The sequence below is a fragment of the Corylus avellana genome, chromosome 7 (assembly GCF_965113065.1).
Source record: "Corylus avellana chromosome 7, dhCorAvel1.hap1.2, whole genome shotgun sequence".
Classification (NCBI taxonomy): Eukaryota; Viridiplantae; Streptophyta; class Magnoliopsida; order Fagales; family Betulaceae; genus Corylus; species Corylus avellana.
Window position 1 is genome coordinate 4390017 of NC_142496.1, and position 17399 is coordinate 4407415.

The following is a 17399-nucleotide window of genomic DNA, read 5'->3' on the forward strand; positions in this document are numbered from 1 at the left end:
GATTTTCAATCACATACCATTATCAAGATCAAGCCTTGCTTTCTAAGATACATTAGCCCTGAACTCAATTATCTTTATATCTGCACAACCATCATCATCACCCTTGACCCAGAGAAGCTGCATTATCAAAATTATTTTCAACTTTTGCTGTGCCTTAAGAAATCCGACACCATTGTTGAAATTATCATATACCTCACTATTTGTAATGGTTTTCTTCCACGCCATCCATACTTTGCACATGTTTAATCCATAAAAAGTATCGATTTCATTTGGTGCTGCTATAAGTAGAGTAACAGACAATTTCATGATATGGGCTCATCCTGCAAAAGGATTTCATAAATGTCAGTCCTCAGGTTCAGTTCCTTATCCCGCATGACTTCTTGGAGATCTGACAGATCTTTTGCAGTTAGGATGGAGTTCAGCTTGAGAAAACCATCGAGCCATAGCCTTTTAGACCTGACAATTATACAGAAGAAAAAAAAAACGGTGAAAGACAGAAACACAAGCAACACCATCTTTGAGCTTACGCTGAAGTTCAGAGTAGCATTCAGTTCATCATAGCATTCATTTATAGGAAAACTAGAAAATTACCCACTACATAAGTCTAAGTAATATAATCCAGCAATTTACGTATTATTAAGGTTGAGGACCGGTGTTTGTTCGGGATTGGTGCATCAAAACACTTAACATGAGAGGATGCACCAGGGCATGCCCTAATTTGGCCAAAATTTCAACTGCAAGGAAATATCTTAGATTGCGTTTGTTTCGCCATAAAATAGTTCTTAGAAAATGTTTTAAATCAAAAATATTTTCAGGAATATTGTTGATTTTCCATTAATTGGTACGAAAAATATGTCACTGCAATTAAAAACCAACCAGAAACTATTCACAATTATTTTCTCTGCCAACTTTTAAAAAAAATACCCCAGTCGTTGAGAGGCAGCAAAACAGGGGGTACATGGGCAATCATGCAGGGTTGGAGGGTCACAACAAAGCAGGGAGATGGCAGGCAACAATAGAAAACAGGTAGTACCTAGGTAAGGGGGCGGCCAGGTTTCTTTATGCATTCGGGAGAAAAGTTGGAATAGGGTAAGGGGATGGCAGCCGAGAGGCAAAGAGGGATGGCATTGGTGGGAGGGGCAACTGGAGCAGCAATATAGGGAGACGAGCTTCAAAAAAAAGGCTTACGGCATTAATGAGGCGTACGCCGTTTTCCTCCTTATTGTAGCAATTTTGTTGTTAGATTTGGAAATCATTTTCCGTTGAGCAATATTTTTCGTACGCACCAAACATTGGAAAATGGAAAAAATGTTTTACATCAAAACAAACGCAGCCTTAGTGTAACCACGTTTTCCATGTCTTTGACCCACAACGACAAATACTGAAAGTAGAAGTGTCATGAAACTCACGCGAGACAAAAAAAAAAAAAAAAAAAAAAAAGATATTTATCTAAGATAAATATCTGAGATATACAAGAAGGAACCTAACCTGGTTTGAACTCTAGCATACTCTTTTTAACTTAATTATGAAAAAAAAAAAAAGGAAAAACAAAACAAAATTATATTATACAAAGCAAAACGAAAAGGAATATCAGAACAAAACAAATAAGTTTTTTCTTTAGGCAGGAAAAGACCAATATGAACTCATATAAGCCTTACCAAGGACAGGCATGGATAGCTCGGAAGAAAATTCGCCTGGCTGCAGAAGGATTGTGGGCTATGTTAATCTCATAAGCAATATAGTAACGCCAAAGTACAACCGAGTTACGCAAATTATCATTTGCCAATGCCCTTTCAAACAATCCATGGATACGATGCTGAGAACTTCCTCTACTCATCTCAAACGACAGGGCGAAAATCCAAACAATCACAGATGGTTTCCTGAGAATATTGGATCAAGCAAAATTTATGGAACAATCATGATCATGTACCTGCCATAGTAAAGCAAACAAAAAAAAACTGACATGCAACATGCATACAACTCAAATGTGAATTAAATGCAATTGTTATTTTCTAAAGCTTCCACTTTACCAAAGGACTGGGAAATAAATAATAATTGCAAGACCTATTCCTTCCATCATCCATAGAGCCCATATCTAAAAATACATACATTAAATAAAAATGAAAACAACACAATCTCCCGATCCCAAAAATCATGCTACAAAATGGGATATCTTTCCATCAAGGCACCTTAAAGTAAGAAAAACCTAAAAAATTTTGTTCTCGGCAGGTCTACATGTATGACTTCGTCTAATGCTCAATACTTAAAAGACGGGATAAGGATCTAAAATATGGTACGAGTACTTGGATACAGCGCACATAAAATAGTAGAAAGATTTAGGTAATTGGCTAATGTTTGAACTTTTTTACCAAATAAAAATTAAGATTTAGGTGGCTCATCCAAAAAATTAAGATTTAGGTGATTCCTTCACTTATTTAAGTCAAATGACATGAATGAAAATTTGAAATGCATACAGTGCTTAACAAAAAAAAAATAATGAAACCAAAAAAAAAGGAGAAAAAAATGGGCTCCAGCTGTCTTGAAGATTATAGATAGATTGAAATTTCAGCCGACTTCCTTATCACTTGGTTTAGCATTGGGCCAACCCTCTCAGTCCTAACTTAATGGAATTACAACCCAATACCCCAAGCTCCATGCGTCTACCTCCGTTGCTGCCACCTAACTCAAGGTATGGTCTCTAACCAAGAAAAGAAATAGGATTTAGGATGTGACCCAATATTGACCACTTCCTTTGTCACCAATAAATAACAAAAAGAAAAAAGATCCCTTTTGAAGGCACATGCTGCATTACAAGCAGCTTGATATCAGTGATCAAATGCAGAAGAGAAGAAAAGAGAAGCATGAGTTATAAATGCAGCAATGTGGGATCAATATATTGATCTGGGTGTTTTCTGCAAGAAAAGTGATGCAACTGGGGGAATAGCAGATGACCTGAGAAGGCCGTGAAGTAAGTTTAAGATCTCATTTCTAGTGGGAGTTATGATGATGAGGGTTTTCAAGATGGAGAGCAACGAATTTCCATAAGTCCAGTGGCATCCATGCAAACATGATTCTTTTCTTTATTTTCTGAGCCTTTTCCTTTTGGGTCTTGTTTTGTTGGTTTTTATTTCTTCAAATTGGGAGATGGTCATGTCTGATAACCTAGCTGCTGTTGTACTCAAGTTCCATACCAGCATCCTTTTCGGGAACCACTAGTTACTGTACCGAATTCACGCAATAGAGCCCTCCATGGCTGTAGAAAACATTTTCCATAGGTTCGGTAAAGGTTGCTGCCAGGTGCCCCCAACCCCCCCCCCCCCCCCTCTTCCACATCAAATTTGTGTCAACCAATATGGAATTTAAAACTAGGATTATGTCCGGCTTCCACTAAATGGGTGATTGATTCTATAAATGAGAAATATAATCACCTATTTCACATGATGGGTCCCCATGAAAATCTATTCACTAGTGATGTTCTGAAATAGGGGGACACTCATGCTAATTTTTTTAATCATTAGGAATGTTTAGAGATTTTCACTTCCATAACAGGGAGAAGCTTTTGATTGTATATCTCCCCCAGGAAAATGTTGTTGATTATATCCTGGGCGCCTCTTATGCTTCAAGCAGTTTCAAACAAAAGTTTTTGTGGCTCGTGGTAGGCCAGGTCAGTACGGTCCCTTTGCGGGCTTACCTGGGGTAATTGCAGCATGAAGGGAGCCCAGATCGATACAGGCCTTTGTCATGCCATTCCAGTCCATAAGGACCAACCAAGTAAATATCATTCAAAATTGGCTTTTGGGGGCTCTGGGTTGTAGACTTTTGGGTAGCAACAGATTCAAGCTAAGAAGTTGGAGGCTTGGAGCTTCTTCTTCTTCTTCTTTTTTTTTTTTTTAGAAGTAGTTTTTTGTCCCCAAGTGAAGGGAGAAGGGGACATTCAAACTAGTGTCCACCAGTTCATCAAACGTAGTCCCCAACTAACTGATTGGATCTTTGAACTCTTTACATAAACTACTTTTTCATAAATTCGGAAATATCTGCCATTAAATTAGGAAATTAAAAACTATGATTTAACAATCAGAGACACAAATGGAAGAAGATCTTACTTGTGGCAGAAGTCATCAAACATCCACCGCAGGTTATTCGATGTTGTGTAAAGATGGCCAATCTCCACTAAAGCTTTAAAAAGTTCTGGGCTGTAAGGATATATTTGCAGCCCCCGAGAGATGGACTCCCAGATTTTTGATAGGCTAAATTGCTTCTGATGTCTCTGAAGCATCCTCACATAATAGTTGAACAAATACTCAAGTTGATAGCTATGGCTTCTTCTCTCTGTTAGTTTGCAACATCCGGTTAGTCATTGCAATTTGCAAAGCAACAAATTTAACATCATAAATTGAACTATACAGGGAAAAAAATGTTCTAGATCCTATGCATGAATAAATTTAATTCCCCCAGTGATAACATCAGTCAATTAAATAACATGACACACAAAAGTGGAATAAAATCAATGCCATTACTTGTGCTCTGTTGTAATATAACAAAATCATAAGACTGATTATTATTTGTGCTCATTTGTAATGGAGGTCCTATTGAATTGAAACTTCTATCTCAACTGTTAATTACATGCTCCAAATCTTGTTGGACGACACTTAAACGTTCTAAAATACACGTGACACTTTTTTCCCCATCCACATCGAAATATCAGCATAGATGTACACAATTCCAATTTACTTCGAGAAGAAGTGCATGCATCGCTGTCAGCAATACCGGAGTTTCCGATAACATGGATGAGGGTCCAAGTTGTTCGGGATACCATCTGCAAGAGTAACCAGCAATTTAGGGTTGACTTCGGAAATCTTTCTAGGGGGAGCTGGTGTTGGCTGATAGCCACAGTTATTCGCAGTCCTGATCAAAAGTTGGTCATCACCAATTAGGCCCTCGGTTTTCTGTCTCCCCAGCCCTTTGGGCCTGGGTTTAGAGTTTGCACAACCCATTAAACCCAATTAGGTCTAAAAGGTCTTGTCTCATGGAGGATTTTTTACAATTTTTTTAATGAATAATATGGGGATTTTTTACCTATACGAGTCATTTTGAGCGTTAAGGGTCAATCTTCAACCAAAACTAGGAATTTGAACTTAAATGGGAACATCTACCCACAAAATAATATATGCATGCAAACTTTTTTAAAGTACAAAAAACATATATATTATTTAGATTTTGCATCTGTGATATTGTGTCCACGTCCTGCATCCTGGAATTTGCAGTAATGGTCCATGGTCCATGCCCCATACCCCATCTGCCCCAAAACGAGTGTTTTCCTTTCCATTTCTTTTTTTTTTTTTTTAATGGCGAGGAACCCCTCCAAAGTAAGGTCATTTCGTGTACCCACCCCTATCGGGTAAACCTCAAACCCATGTAAAGCTCCCCCTCCACAAGGATTGGGTAATATTCCAACTTCGTCGGCGGGCTGGCCCCAAGGAATTGTTTGCACCCGAAGGAATTCCAACCTTAGCCCTGCTAGAAATGCTATCAAGACCAAGGCCCTTATCACTTGAGCCAACAAAACCTAAGACTTTTGCTTTTCTACGTTATGTCTTACTCATTCATTTGACTTTTATCAAAAGCAAAATAAAAATAATTTCTTTCTTGCCTTATCCATAACCACTTGAGCCAAATCTCAAGCCATGGGTGTGGTGTTAATGCATTAATTGCTAAACCTTAGAGCCCAAACTATGATCACTATTTATAAGGCAGAGGACCTAGAAATTGGCAGAAGCAAATGAAGCAACATATCTAGCTAACTTACCAAAAAAAGAAGCCTGTCTATTTAACGTTGAAAAAACATCTATTAACATGACAGATGAAACAGATGGAAACGGAGGCAACAAAGTGCAAGGTAAATATGAATAACCTGGAAGCACAACCGCAAAAGCTTGATCTAAAACTTCAATACCCGCAGCCCATCCAGTGGCCAACTCCTCAAATAAAGCAGCCGAACATATAAGAGCAACAGATTGATCATCTATAAGACCACGTACCCAAGCAGATCTTACTGTTCTAATTTTTTCTTTAAATCCTTGGTGTGCTCTCAGCAGCTGCAGATTTGATGGTTGACATTTAAATGGACTGTATGTTGCGCCACTTCCTAAGCACGATAAAATGTGCAGTGCACGATATGTTGATTGGCTACTATTGCCAGGATCATTGGCCAGCTCTGCCTCAGCATACCAAAAATACAGAAGAGGAGCATTAGACCGTTGTTCCTGTTCAATTGATTAACATATAGTAAATACAATATCATATTCTGATAGCTCATGCCCCCTACAAATTCAGTCAAAACTAAAAATAAAAAATAAAAATAAAAAAATAAAAAATAAAAATCCATGAAACATATTCAGTTGTCGACTATAATGTTTTAACTTTCAATTCTCCACTGCAACTACAATTAGCACTATTTTAAAAAGGTCTCAACCTAAAATTAAAAAAAAAAAAAAAAAATTATCCAGACCAAAAGCAAAAATTAAAAGCAATATTTGAGTTAGAATTCTAGATATGATCTGTTCAGAAGAGCAAATGTACAAAAGCAATAAATAGGACCAAAATGTTTTAGAAATAGACCATTCAACCCATTAAACTGACAAGCTTGTGGACAATTTTTGGCCCTAAGAGCATCTCCAGTAGAGCTTTCAAATGACTCATTAAATTTATATTTAGCTATTTTGAGCATTTTTACTTATCCAGCAGAGCTTTCATATGTGAAAGTCCACTGTAGCACATTGTAAGTTTTCTTTATTATTTTCTCTTCTCTTTCTCTCTCCTCTCTCTCCCTCTCCCTTTGATCCCTCTCGCCCTTCACTGAACGAAGTAGCCTAGTGGGAAATTGGTAGTCAAGTAAAACCTGTCCAAAGCCAGACCTAATTTGCTGCCAATAAATTTGTGCCCACTATTCTCCAACACCCCACCCTAAAAAAAAAGGATAACAAAAATCATTCTTTAGCACCATAAAAGTTCAGCATTTGTTCTTTAGCACAATAAACTAAATTTTGTTTTTTGTAACAAAAATCAGAGACCATACCATTGGTAGCCCTTCAATTAATGAAAGTGCCATGTCAAACACTCTTCTTGCATGATCAAAATTCCCATAAGCAGCTTCTCTTTGTGCGTAAACTCCACATAGCAATACATCCTTCAACCAAAAAAAACAGACATCAAAAATTATTCTCACTCACATAGAATATAAATACTTAAAAACCAAACAATGAACAACATTAAACGCTGCAGGGCATGAAACATCAACAAGATTGTCCCTTTAGATCAGATCACTGAGCAATTGGTTTCAATTAAGATTTAGCCCCCTTCATTTTGACTTCCCCACCTTTAACAAAAGGCAAACAGAAAGAGAATAGCAGTAAGCAGCCATCCCTCTCAAGGATCCAAGCTTACACAGTTCTTGTAGCTGTCTTGGATGCATATTTAAGGATATGAAGTAACACTACCCAAATTAAATAATGCCTCCTATATTACAATGCTTGGACGACAACCATAAGCATGATTATGATACATCTCAAATATCTTTTCTTTTTAGGGGGTGGGATGAGAAGTGTTTGGTTAGATTCTTATTTCTCTGAACATCAACTTTATAACATAGTAAGACATGTTAACCAGTGAACCACGTATGACAGTAGTTTCACCACAATCTAATTTTTCTAGTTCTCAAATAAGCTGCCTGCCTTTTCATTCACATATTAATCTTAGCTTCAGGGGGCTAGCAAAAAGGAAAAAATATTTGAAAAAATCTATTTCCTCTCTTTTTTCCCTTCTTTTTTTTTTTAATTTTTTTTTACATGAAAGGTCATTCTCATAAATATTCAATACAAATTGTATTATGGGATGAAAGACAAAAGAGCGGTCACGTGTGATCACGTGACCACTTCTCCATCCATTTTAACGTCTAACGCTGACGGAGTAGCCTTATTGAAACGAGATAGTAGTTTGACAGATCCAAATGCAACTTTTTGAAGTTTAGTGACGTAAATAAAAATGTGGTGGTAGTTACGGGGCAAAGTGTATTTTCCCCTAATTCAACCCTTTAATACTTTGGTATTTCTGAAGGTTTTGCAGCAAATTTGAAATAGTAAAATATCAGGTCTTTCAATCCAAAAGAAACAAAGCATTTATTTGTTGCTGATGGAAGATATAACGTGCACATGTGAGTAGCCTTAACGGATGAAATATAACAATGAATACCTGTCGATCACTTTTTAATAGACTCTTTGCCAGAGCTCGGCACGGTGTATCAGAGCTGCTGCAAGAATTCATTTTCACAACAGATAGCTCTTCAGCAACTAGAGCAGCTTCTTCCAGGATATAATTACGTGGAAATGCAGTTAAACAAAGTAGTGTAGCATTACGAAGAAATTTCATCATGTCAACCCTCTTAGAGATATCAGTGGTGCTGCCCAAAAGCTCTTCCAAACTGTTCTGTGTTTGGGTTGAAGCATCATGAACCCCTTTCACAGGTAGTAATATCGAATCTGGCAATGCCTCTAAGCTGAGGATTTTCTCAATCCAACTATAACTGTTTGTGCAAATGCTGGTGGAGGAAAATACTGAATGTCATTGATTTATTTTTTTTTTTTGATAAGTAAAATGTCATTGATTTATTAATATATAGATAAGAACATAAAGGAAACAAAATACTGATTTCTTTTCAGTTGCATACATAATATGGACATTACAAAAACCTAGGTAAGTCTCACATTCAGCCATCAGTAAGAAACTCAAATTTCAATTTTCATTGTTTTAAAGGTATTTGAGCTCGCAGCCAGTAGGTTTTAAATCTACGACCTCACCCTCCACCCCCATTCCTATACAAGATGTCATTTGGAGTTTTGTTTTTTTATCTGGTTATGTAATAGGAGACCGTAGATCATATGAGACACTGTGGCTTGTCTAAGACCAAACAAATTTTATTTTATTTATTACTTTTGGAAAATATGTTGGATTTGCCTGTTTCCTTGTGCTACATGCATTCCTCATGAAATCATGAGCATGTGGACTGAACTATGAACTGTCATGAATGAATTGGATGGGATATGTGGCTGTACTAGAGGACTTGAGGTTTTAGAAGACAACTAGAGCATGTCAATGAAAAATTGGTACTGTTCCCTCCTAATTTGTTTAAAAGGGAGCATCAATTATAAAGCTTTGTTTGGTTTGGTGTAAAACATTTCCAGAAAATGTTTTTCCATATTTTCTTGTATCTGGTGCAACTGACAATTGTTAATTACAGGAAAAACTTGTTATGGTCAACAAAAGACTATGTCCAAAAGGGTATGAAACAGCTTCCACACTACCATTTTCTGAACCAAACAGGTGCCCCCTCACCACGTTCCCACTCTCACTACTCCACCATGCCGCTACCACCACCAACTCTCTCCCCAAACCCAGCTCCCCAGCACCGCCACCTCCCCCCCACCCTGCCACCACCATCTCCTTCCCCATTACTCTACCGCCACCACCACAACCACCAATGCCTACCAAATTTTTGTAGGTTTTTGTTGGGTTTAACATAGAGCTTGTTGGTACTACCAAATACAACAAAATTAATTTCAAGGTCTCAAACCAAACAATAGAAAACAAAGGTTCTTAGTTTAACCCTATAAGCCATGAAGTTGAAAATTTCTCTCTTCCTTTCATCTCCATTTTCCTTCCTTTCTTTTTATCACTACCTGCTCTTTCATCCTTTCTTTCCTCCCTTGATACATAAACCTTCTTCTCTTTGAGGTTGCTTATAATTTCACAGTTTTGAGCCAAATCCAACTTTCAACAAGCAAGAGAAGCCCCCTCAACACCCTAATTTGATTCTATCACTTTTGAACCAATCTATAGCTATCCTTAACCACAATTCCCCTCTATGGTGCTGATGTTATAATAAACCTCACATCAGTTTAAAGCCTTCCGTTCTCTGGTCAATATAATTTCCATAGGAGGTGATTTTGTTCACCACCTGTACTCTACTTAGGTTCATGACTTATATCTTCTAACCAAGCCTCAAGAGTTTTTCAATAAGAAAATAGCCAAAATATGTGCGAGAAGGGTACATAGAAATTCATGCCAAAATGTCAAACAATCACATGTTCAAATTCAACAACACATTTTTCGACATAATCACACTACCTTCTGATGATGCCTAGAAATCAACTATTTTGTTGAAGTGAAAATTTAACCTAACAGTCAGGTTGTAGTTTTTCAAACAAGTCAAATGTCATTTTCTAATTTGAAAGATGTAGGGGAGGATAGCCAAAACAGATCTCATGGATACTCTAGAAGTTCCATATAGTCAAAAAAGATTACATCATGAAAAGAACTCTCCAAGAACTACATGACAGGGGAGAAAGATACTCTTTCTGTGTGTCCATAGATGTTTTCTTTCTAATTACAATTATTATTAAACTAATCCAAATGATAAATTTAACTGCACATAACAATAAAACCGGGTCAATCCATTTAAACCATTTAGTTACACAAACCTTGGTTATATATTCTACTTGTTTCACAACAAAATGGAGCTCCTTTATACAGCCACTGACTACCTGTCCCAAGCCAATGTATCATATTTCAGATTGCTTGCTTGATTTGGGTAATTTATGCCATAACAGAAGCAAGTAGTCCATTCCAACATATTTCCAAGAAAAGTTCCCAGCACAGTGACAAGAAGGTTCATAAATTAATTATTTCACATGCAAGACTCAAATTTGTTTCAGACAAGGAAGCAGGAAAAAAGACAAGAAAACGAATGAATACAAATCAAGCAACTCTATGAGCACTAAAAGGATGAGGAAAATAGGTATGATATCTATAGAGAACTAACCATTGAGATACTTTCCCACCAAAGAAATCAATGAAATGGGATACTAGAGATAAACGGGCCTCTCCTGAGCTTAATGAAAACAGGTATTCATTGACATCTTCATACAATATAACTCTCGAAAGTTGTTCATCCGCTTCTCTATCAGGTGTCCCATCGCTACAAGAACCCCCAGCTGTTTCATAATCAAATTCAATTTGCAAAATGTGAATATTTATTTATGAAGAAAAGCAGATACAAATAACTCCAGATCTAAAATAAATCTTAGGGAAGCTCAGTTGCATTCAGTCACACAGACAGATACATACACAAAAGCGGGGGAGGGAGGGGTGAGAGAGAGAGAGAGAGAGAGAGAGAGAGACCAGATTTCCCGTGGACAGGCATCCATTGATCACGGTCCCTTGATGACTCTTCTTCTGACCATCTAGACCAAGTGGAAGTGTCTTTCACCTCACAGCTAGCCTCAGCTTCAACATCAATGCCTAGTTTTTTTAGTAAAGCTTCAGTTTCATCTTCCTGCTTGGTATCTTCATTCTCAAATTCCTCTTGAAGCTCCTCATCATCCAAGTCATTGTTGGCTGCATTTAATGAATTTATACCACTATCCTTATCCTTGGATAGTGGTTCTGACCAACCTGTCCAACCACCTTTTTCGTCATCAAATGAGGCCTCCTCCTCTTTGACAATCCTTTGCCTATTCTCCTCCTCTTTCTCCAACCATGTGGACCAACCAAGGGCCCCTTCTTCTCCAACTCTTGCACCTTCACCATCCCAAAAGTGCTCAAACAGTCTCCTTTTACTGTGCTCAGTTAGAAGTAAAGGACAAAACAAGCTAAATTCAAGTTCAGCCTGAAATAAAGCAGTAGCCAACTCCTGGTAACCAGCCTGCCACTCAAACCTGCAAAGACTGAGGAATATATCAACAAGACCAAGTTCTAGCTGAATAGTATCTGGAGTAAGTGGCTTTGCAGAATGGTGAACCTGCATTAAACAGAGAATACATAAAAACCCAAAATAAGGTGACCTAACATGTTCTAGGAAATTTTCCAAAAAATATTTAAACCCATGCCATGAAAAAACATAGAAGAAAAAAAATAATAATACTTAAATCTCAAGTATCTAATTCATAATCTCCTGCATATTGAGAAACCACATCTATATGCCTTTATTTTTTTTTGGCATATAGAAACCACATCTATATGCCACATCTATATGCCTTTATAACTTGAAGAATAAAAAATTATAAATGATTGAATAAAATATAACAGTCCTTCAACACACAAATCCATATGGGAGATGTTTATCAAGCAATGCATGAAATCCTGTATTAAAATATTTTTATTATGAAAGTATCTGTCCACTTTTTAGTAATGAAGATTTGAAGCAGGATCTTAAGGAACTCAGCACGGCAGTGAAGTTTTTTAATGGGTTCTTGTTTGGGTGTCAGTTAGACCCCAAATCAAAATTTGACCACATCATTGAAATTTTTTATATGATCTTTTTTTCTTAAGAGCTTCTTGCTGCCTAAACCAAGTTGAATCATATTATTCAGATGATATCCCAATATCACCTGGTATCGGATCACTCAGATGCCCAGTGTAGGAACAGGTCCATGGTAAGTCAATTACTCAAAAACATTGTGCAATTGAGCCAGTCAATTACTCAGATGCCCAGTGTAGGAATAGGTCCGTGATAGTCATGGATGCTCTTAGTAGGATGCTCTCTCGAGCTATGTTGGGGGTCATTTATCAGGATTATGAGTAGACACCCAAAATGCCGCCCCTGGAAAATATCCCAATTTCTGTTTGCAGATGATACACTTATTATGCGTGAAAGAGACCGTGATCAAATCTATAATTTGGGTCACATTCTCCAATGTTTCAAGTTCATTTCGGGCTTGAAGATCAATCTTCCGAACATCTAAATTAGTCTCAATAAGGGAGGTTCCGCATTAGGAAGAGTTGGCCGGTATTCTAAGTTGCAGTATCTCTTCTCTACCCTCAAAATATTAGGGGCTTCCTCTGGGTGCTTTTTTAAGTCAAAAGCTATTTGAGATGGGGCAGTTGAGAAAATGGGAAAAAGGTTGGCTAGTTGGAAGAAGATGTACTAGTCTCGGGGAGGCCGCCTAACTCTAATATTAAGAGTACGTTATCCGGTTTACCTACGTACTTCTCATCCATTTTCCCTTTACCAACAAGCATTGCAAGGAGATTGGAGCGTCTTTAGAGATACTTTCTTTGGGATGGACCAAGCGGTAACTCTAAGTTTTACCTAGTGAACTAGAAGACTATTTGCTCCCAAGTCCCTAGAGGAGGGTTAGGAGTTTAAATCTCATGTTGTTCAATAAAGCTCTACTTGGTAAATGGCTTTGGAGATTCGAGCAAGAGAGAATTCTCAATGGAGAGATGGGTGATTGTTGATAAATACGGGTCCAAAGAGAAGGATGGTGTTCAACGGCAACTAGAGGGCCTTACAGGGTTTGTCTTTGGAGACATATTAGAAATGGATGGGGGTATTTCTCCAACCTTGTCACATTCATGGTTGGGGATTGATCTCGCATTCGCTTCTGGCATGACGTGTGGTGTGGAGAAGCAGCTCTTAAGTCTTCATTCCCAAACTTTATTTGATAGCTCATGACAAAGAGGCCTTGGTGTTGAATTACTTGGTACCCTCTAGCTCTTCTATTCATTGAAATCCGAGTTTCTTAAAAGCAATTTAGGATTGGGAACTGGAATCTCTTCTTGACCCTTTCCTCAATCTATTATACTCCTCAAAAACCCATATGGGGGGAGGCAAATAGGATGTTGTGAACCCCAGCTAGCAATCACAGTTTCACAAAGTAGAGCTATTATAAAACTTTACATATCGGGAAGCCTTGTCTGTTTCCTTGTGTTTGGAAGGTTAAGGCCCCAACTCGTATTGCTTTCTTTGCTTGGACAAGAACTTTGGGTAAAATCCTCATAGTTGATAATCTTAGAAGGCGGGGTTTCACTCTTGTAAATCTGGTGTTGCCTATCCAAAAAGAACGAGACTGTAAATCACTTTCTCATCCATTGTGAATACACTAGTGGTCCTTAGCACTTGGTTCTCCACTTATTTGGATTTTTGTGGGCTAAGAATAGCAACATCCTAAAGCTGCTCCATTGTTGGAAGACCCAAAGGTGAAGACATCTCAAAGAGGCCATCTGGAAAGTTATTCATGCACTCTTAATGTGGAGCATATGGAGAGAAAAGAATTGGCATCTCTTTGAGAAATGCAAGACCAATGTGTTATGATTAAAATCCTCTTTTTTGATTGCTTTTGGATTGGGATGTAGTCTATGTTCCTAACTTCTCCTCAGCAAATATTTTACATCTTGTTAATTTTTTAGAAGCTAGATGCCTTTAGGGTGATTGTCTCTCTTGTATACTTTTTGTGTACAAGGGCTTTGTCTTTTTCTATCAATAAAGTTATTATTCATCCAAGAAAAAAGTTATTTTTGAACAAATGTATATCTTATAAGATTTCAATCTATGATTTTTTTACTTTTACTTCAAATAAGATAAATTAGATTTAAGTTAATTTTCTGGGTCACCAAAATCTGGAGGTCCAAAATGAAAGTGTTCCATGCATTGGAATGTGCAATCTGACAACCATAAGGTACTTGCAGATTTACATAAGTTCTGACATCCAAAGGCAAAACCTTCGTAAATTGTTAGGAAGGCAATGTCCCAAAAGTTCAAGCTAGCTTTTTAAAACGTGCCACCTACAATGTATATTAAGCTTCGACCAACCTGAATGAAGAATGGGCCCAACCAGCATGTTGGCCTCACACATGCAAATAGAAGAAGGGAGCAAAGACTTGCATAAAAGACCCCTTGGTCAAACAACATCTCTGATATCATGTTAGGAAACCAATTGTCCCAAAAGCTTAAGACATTGAAAATTGGTCCAACAATATATATCAAGTTTAAACCAGCAGCCATAATATGTGAACAGGTACACCCATTGCATATATGCGTGTGAAAAAACAAAGATTGGAAGTCTGAAAGCTAAACTATCTGCAAGCATCAACAGAAACTACGTATTATTGGCTCTAGTTTTCCAGAAGAGCAAATTTTGGGATATAAAAGATAAGTTCATTTAATACATGTTCAAAGAAAGATAAAAAGGAATACGTTAGAATGAGAACCTGCCTAGAGTGCTGGCTGCATGCAGCAGATAGAGCCTGGATTGCATGTGCGTACATTTTTCTCATGTCTGAAACCTTGAATCTCGAGAACTCCCCTTGAACAACACGCAGGAACTCTCTCCACAGCTTGTAACTACCTGAATGATGCATGAGTATCTTTTCCCATCTACCAAGCAAAACATCAGTGCTGTCTCTGCTATGATACGCCTTCAGAAGACAAAGCAACAAATCTTCATTATCTGGGTTAAGCTCAGCCGCCTTCTCCAATATGCTAATCTTCTTTTCAAGAGTCTGCAAGCGAGCACCTTTCTGGGGTTGCATACCCGCAACCTTGTCCTGGAACTCTGCAAAAGCCAACCAGGCCTTTTCATTATGTGGTTGCTCCCTTGTCAGTTTGTTGAATTCCCGTGTTTTGCGTAGAACTTCATCTTCCCAAGATTCTTCAATCATTGAAGTTCCTGAGACAGAACTACCATCAACACCCTCATCGAAGGTTTGAATATCAGATAAAGGAATGAACTCATCTGCTGTGGACTTTTGAGGTGCAACAAGATGTACACGCTTCAAGTTTTTATGCCGCTCCAAAGCTGTATACTTTGCAGACCAATAACGACCAGCAGATACTAGTTTACTATCCAACGCATCAACATCACCATCTCTATCAAACACTGAACCCCTCTGGTTCCACCGGTATGAACTTTGAAAATCACGCCCAGATAGCTTCAAAGGATTATAAGGTTTGTAGCGGGGAATATCCATTCTGCATTGTAGTCAGCCAGATTGTGAACTTTAAGCCTTCAGCTTCTAAACAATAACATCAAAGTGCAGCATTTGTTTTCTTAGAGGAAGGGGAAAAAAAGGGAAACGAAACAAAATAAGAAGTTTGAATCTAAGATTCCTCATCATTACTTGATACTGGAGAGTGGAGAAAAGAAATAACTCCACTTAACCAAGGCTATTACATTTACTAGGCTTCGGTGAGGTGATCTTTCAAAAGGCTATAAAATGTTGGTTCTTTTCTCAAATCAAACACTGAACAGCTACATTACTAAATGCACTGAAAAAAATTATATTCTAAAACCAAATATGCTACCAAATGCACTGAAATGATCAAGCGTTGAATTTTTTTGTTCTCAGCATTCAAGGAGGTTATCGACAGCCCTTAGTTTCCCGCTTCTTCCCCGGTACTCTTACTAAATAGACTATGTTAAGAAAATCCATAGTATTCAAAGGAAATGAATCAGCAAACATTTCAAGATTGGACCACATGTCTTAGCTGAGGCAAAATATCTAGTTCCAGGAAATTATCATAAGATAAAACGTTAATTTTCCCTCCCTAATCAGCTTTCCCGGCAACCAAACAGACTCTCAAGCAATAAAAACAAAATTACAATCCCAAAAACTAAAAACAAGAGCTAAAACCAGCAAATTCTACGAAAATGTGCAGCGAAATCAGTGGTGCTTACTTGTAAAGGCACCCGAAAGCCAAGTTATCAGGATCGCCGCGCGAGTCGAAGTAATAATCTTTGGAAGGCTTGGTTTCTGAACCCGCCCAAGCTCGAACATCGGACTTTCTCGCCTGGTGGTAATCGTCGAGCCCTCCTCTCTCTCTGGACTTCTTCCTCTTCCGCTTCTTCTTCCTCTTCGTCTTATCGCTTCTTTCCTTCCTTGAGGCTCGGTCGGATTCCGAGGAAGATTCGAGAAGCTCATAGGAAGGCGGAGCCTTTGATTTGAACCGTTCCTCTTGCGGCTCTTCTTCTTGTTCTGAGTCTGTTTCGGGTAGCGGTGGGCTGGAGAGTGCGGTGGGGTTTAGGTTGGAAACAGCGTCGCCGATGAGGGCGAGGTCCGCGGTGAAGCTGGAGTTGCTGAGCCATTGAGGGAGACTGGGGCGCTGAGGCTGAGAGCGAGAAGCGTCTGAAGCGGGAAAAAGAGGGAAGAGAGAGGGTTTTGGTTGTTGTAGCTCTTCTTCTTCTTCTGGTGGTGGTGGTGCTGCTGCTGCTGCTGCCGCCACCCCAGGTTTCTCCTCCTCCATTGCAAATCCAAATGTGGCCAAAGTGCAGCCAGTGAGTGTGCGGGTTTATACGAACATGTTGCTTTCAGCACACGCACAATCACTTTAATTGAACCTCGGAAAACTTCACATTAGCCTCTCAACTTTCATTCGATTTAACAAATTTTTTAAACTTTCAAGTCTCTCGTTTTAAACTCCAAAACTTTCGATTGTTCTCAATGTGAAGTTATTCATTAGATTTTAAATATTATATGACATTTATATCCTTAACTTTTGTATAAAATTTTAACTTTATCCTTAATTTCAAAACGTTTTTTATTTATAAAAAATAAAAAAATCAGGGATA

At 38.1% G+C, this 17399-nt stretch overlaps 1 protein-coding gene across 1 annotated transcript; it reads right to left on the minus strand.

Moving 5' to 3' along the window:
• Positions 1-115: 115 nt before the first annotated feature.
• Positions 116-17131, minus strand: LOC132184070 (uncharacterized). The gene is made up of 10 exons (XM_059597554.2): positions 16509-17131; positions 15043-15802; positions 11233-11851; positions 10874-11045; positions 8248-8593; positions 7076-7186; positions 5912-6263; positions 4104-4329; positions 1659-1880; positions 116-456 (listed from the first exon to the last, which is right to left on the minus strand). The coding sequence occupies exons 1-10, from the start codon at positions 17072-17074 to the stop codon at positions 303-305; spliced, it is 3528 nt and encodes a 1175-aa protein (XP_059453537.2). The 5' UTR covers positions 17075-17131; the 3' UTR covers positions 116-302.
• Between the last annotated feature and the right edge of the window lie 268 nt (positions 17132-17399).